The sequence below is a fragment of the Montipora capricornis genome, chromosome 4 (genome assembly GCF_036669925.1).
Source record: "Montipora capricornis isolate CH-2021 chromosome 4, ASM3666992v2, whole genome shotgun sequence".
NCBI lineage: Eukaryota > Metazoa > Cnidaria > Anthozoa > Scleractinia > Acroporidae > Montipora > Montipora capricornis.
The window spans coordinates 42,070,403-42,072,902 of NC_090886.1; the positions used below are offsets into that span (position 1 = coordinate 42,070,403).

General features: G+C 39.0%; 1 protein-coding gene across 1 annotated transcript in view; it reads right to left on the minus strand.

Moving 5' to 3' along the window:
- Positions 1–1,001, minus strand: part of LOC138046991 (uncharacterized) — an 11,803-nt gene extending 10,802 nt beyond the window's left edge. Inside the window, exons 1-2 of the mRNA XM_068893645.1 lie at positions 817–1,001; positions 127–303 (exon numbers count right to left, since the gene is read on the minus strand). Coding sequence (XP_068749746.1) covers positions 127–303; positions 817–904 — 265 coding nt within the window. The 5' untranslated portion in view covers positions 905–1,001. The remainder of the gene's footprint in view (positions 1–126; positions 304–816) is intronic.
- Between the last annotated feature and the right edge of the window lie 1,499 nt (positions 1,002–2,500).

Sequence of the window (2,500 nt, forward strand, 5' to 3'; positions counted from 1 at the left end):
GTTCGATATGTCAGCTAAATATAGAGCTTTCTTTCCATGTTGGTTTCGTGTGTTTTGACCTAAAAATACAACAGATTTGGCTGATGCATCTAATCACTCTGAAGATAATTTAAACTAACTACTTACCAGGCAAATCTATTGGATAAAGAGGGTAATGTGGCAGAGTAAATTTCAGCCCACGTTTTGCGTATCTTGTTTGTCGTTTAGCTCTTCGTAGCTGTTGTCTTTCAGTAGACTGCATCCATGCTGTCAGAAGGAGCTCCCTTTTATCTCCTTTGATCTTTTGGTCGAGATCCACGAGCTCTGAAATTTCACAACCGGACAGCACTTAAAGTGTCAGTTGATTTATTGGTTACACTTAGTCTCAAGGGACTTACTCCAATTTGAGATATCAAAAGTACACGTTTTAGAAAGGAAGTATGTTCGTTCTGGTATTCCATGGTGTTTAATCCTAAGGAAGCAAACCGAAGAGACGACAAAACATATCAGGTATCATTACTGATTTATTCGAAATACTGGAAAGTTACAAGCACAACAGGAAGTTGCCTTTTAGTAGTTTTCATGTCATTGGTCCAATGATTCATCCAGAGACGATACACTCACTAAACGACTTGAATCAAGCGTTTGAGCAAACACGATTTAAGGCTGACTCTTGCAAACAACCACATTAAGAAAGTAGTGGGCAATAAGACGATGTCTAAAGAAATGCTTGATACAATAAAGACTTCTTTATTCGAGAACCACTGTGTCACATCTCGCTGTAGTAAATACGCAATGCATGTACCTCAACATGTGCACACCGTGTGTAAAGCTTACCTTTCATGGGCCCACCATTCATTAATTTCGCAAGAAGAATCTGGTAGCACAAAGCAACTAAAACAACTGTTCCTTTAGGAGAAACCATTGTGCTAGTCCTGTTGTTTTTTTGAAGGTATTAGTTCACGGCTAGCAACTCATTGTATGTGAACTTTGGCTCATGTTGCAAGATGTAACCTCTTTGTTTTTATAAGTGAAAATGCCACTTGCGTCACAATCTCTTGGGGGTGTGAATTGAGCTAAAGAATTAGATTTCGCCGATAAGAATGATGTGACAATATTATTATTCTTCCTAATTAATTAAGAGCAAATATGAAGTCTGTCAATTTAATAATTGTTACTGGAATGGGTTAATTAAAGAAAAAGCAAACAACAATATAGACTAATACTGGCTCCCAAGATGCTAACCTTGTAGTAGAGAGTGTCGAATAGAATCATGGGATATAAAAGCTGCCACGGTCTGAAATAAACACGAACCCTTCCTCAACCCACGGGGCTTACACGGGCTTACACGGGGATTACACGGGCAAATGAAATCTTTGATGTGCAATAGGCCATTGTCTAAGTTCTTGTCGGCCTCCTATTCAAAGCGAGTGTAAGGGCGCTTTCCTTTTGTCAGAACTGGCCGGCCAGACCCGTCAGTTTCTAAAGAAATGAAACAACTTGAAGGATCACTTGCATGATAATCCCTCGTATTCTTCCGGAGGAGTATACATAATCCTCGAAGTGTGTCAAGTTGAAGACGTTGTAGAGTTAGTCCTTACAAATGCCCTATCTGGCTGGTCAATTCGGACAAATGGAAAGCACCCTAAGTCGAAGTTTTTCTTATGCAATTTCATTCAGGTGGTACCATCTGTAAAGTAGAACTACTTAGCATCACAAAAACTTCGCACTTTTAGCCTAGCTTTGAAGAGGAGGGAGACATGAACTCGGAAATAGCCTATTAATTAGAGATTTCCGTCTTATCATGTTTGTTCGTTGCCATCACAGATTTAATTTATTGACTTATTTATTTACTGAGTTTACCTAAATATAATTTGTCAAGCAGAATCTCTTTTTTTTCCAGGATTTTTACATTTTGCTTAAAGATCGAGTCGGGAGTGTTGATAAACTTCATCCACTATGATGTCAATTGATTTAATTCATATAAATGGTTTTTAATGAGAGGAACTTGACCACTGACTGAGGATATATAGAATGATCGTATAACAAATCTCTCATTGCGTGTTGGAACGTTCCTTCCATCTCAGATTTCTGCTTCCGTTTTCGTTGATCTTGTTGTGACTTAATTATATTTGCTCTTTGCTACTAAAAGAATTTCATAAAAAAATCAAACAAGACTGAACTTCATTCTTTGGCGAAGTTTGTTTTTGCTCTCAAAGTTTGTTTGCAGCTTAAGCTTTCCACTCTCACCGAGGTTTCTGCATTCCTTCCTGGTTTATTGATTCCTCTTCTCCATGTCGGGCCGTGACATAGGACGGCAGCTCCGCAAGGATAAAATGGGAACTGCGGTAGACCTTTTTATCCCGGAATTTGGATCGAGTTTACCAAGACGGAGGGAAGTTGGAACAAGATCATGTGGCCTCAGCGCTAGGGAATGCATGGGATTTGTATCTCCCCATTTCAGACCTCAAACGAGTCATGAAGATCCTTGTCCATCCAAATGAAGTCTTTAACGTTTTAG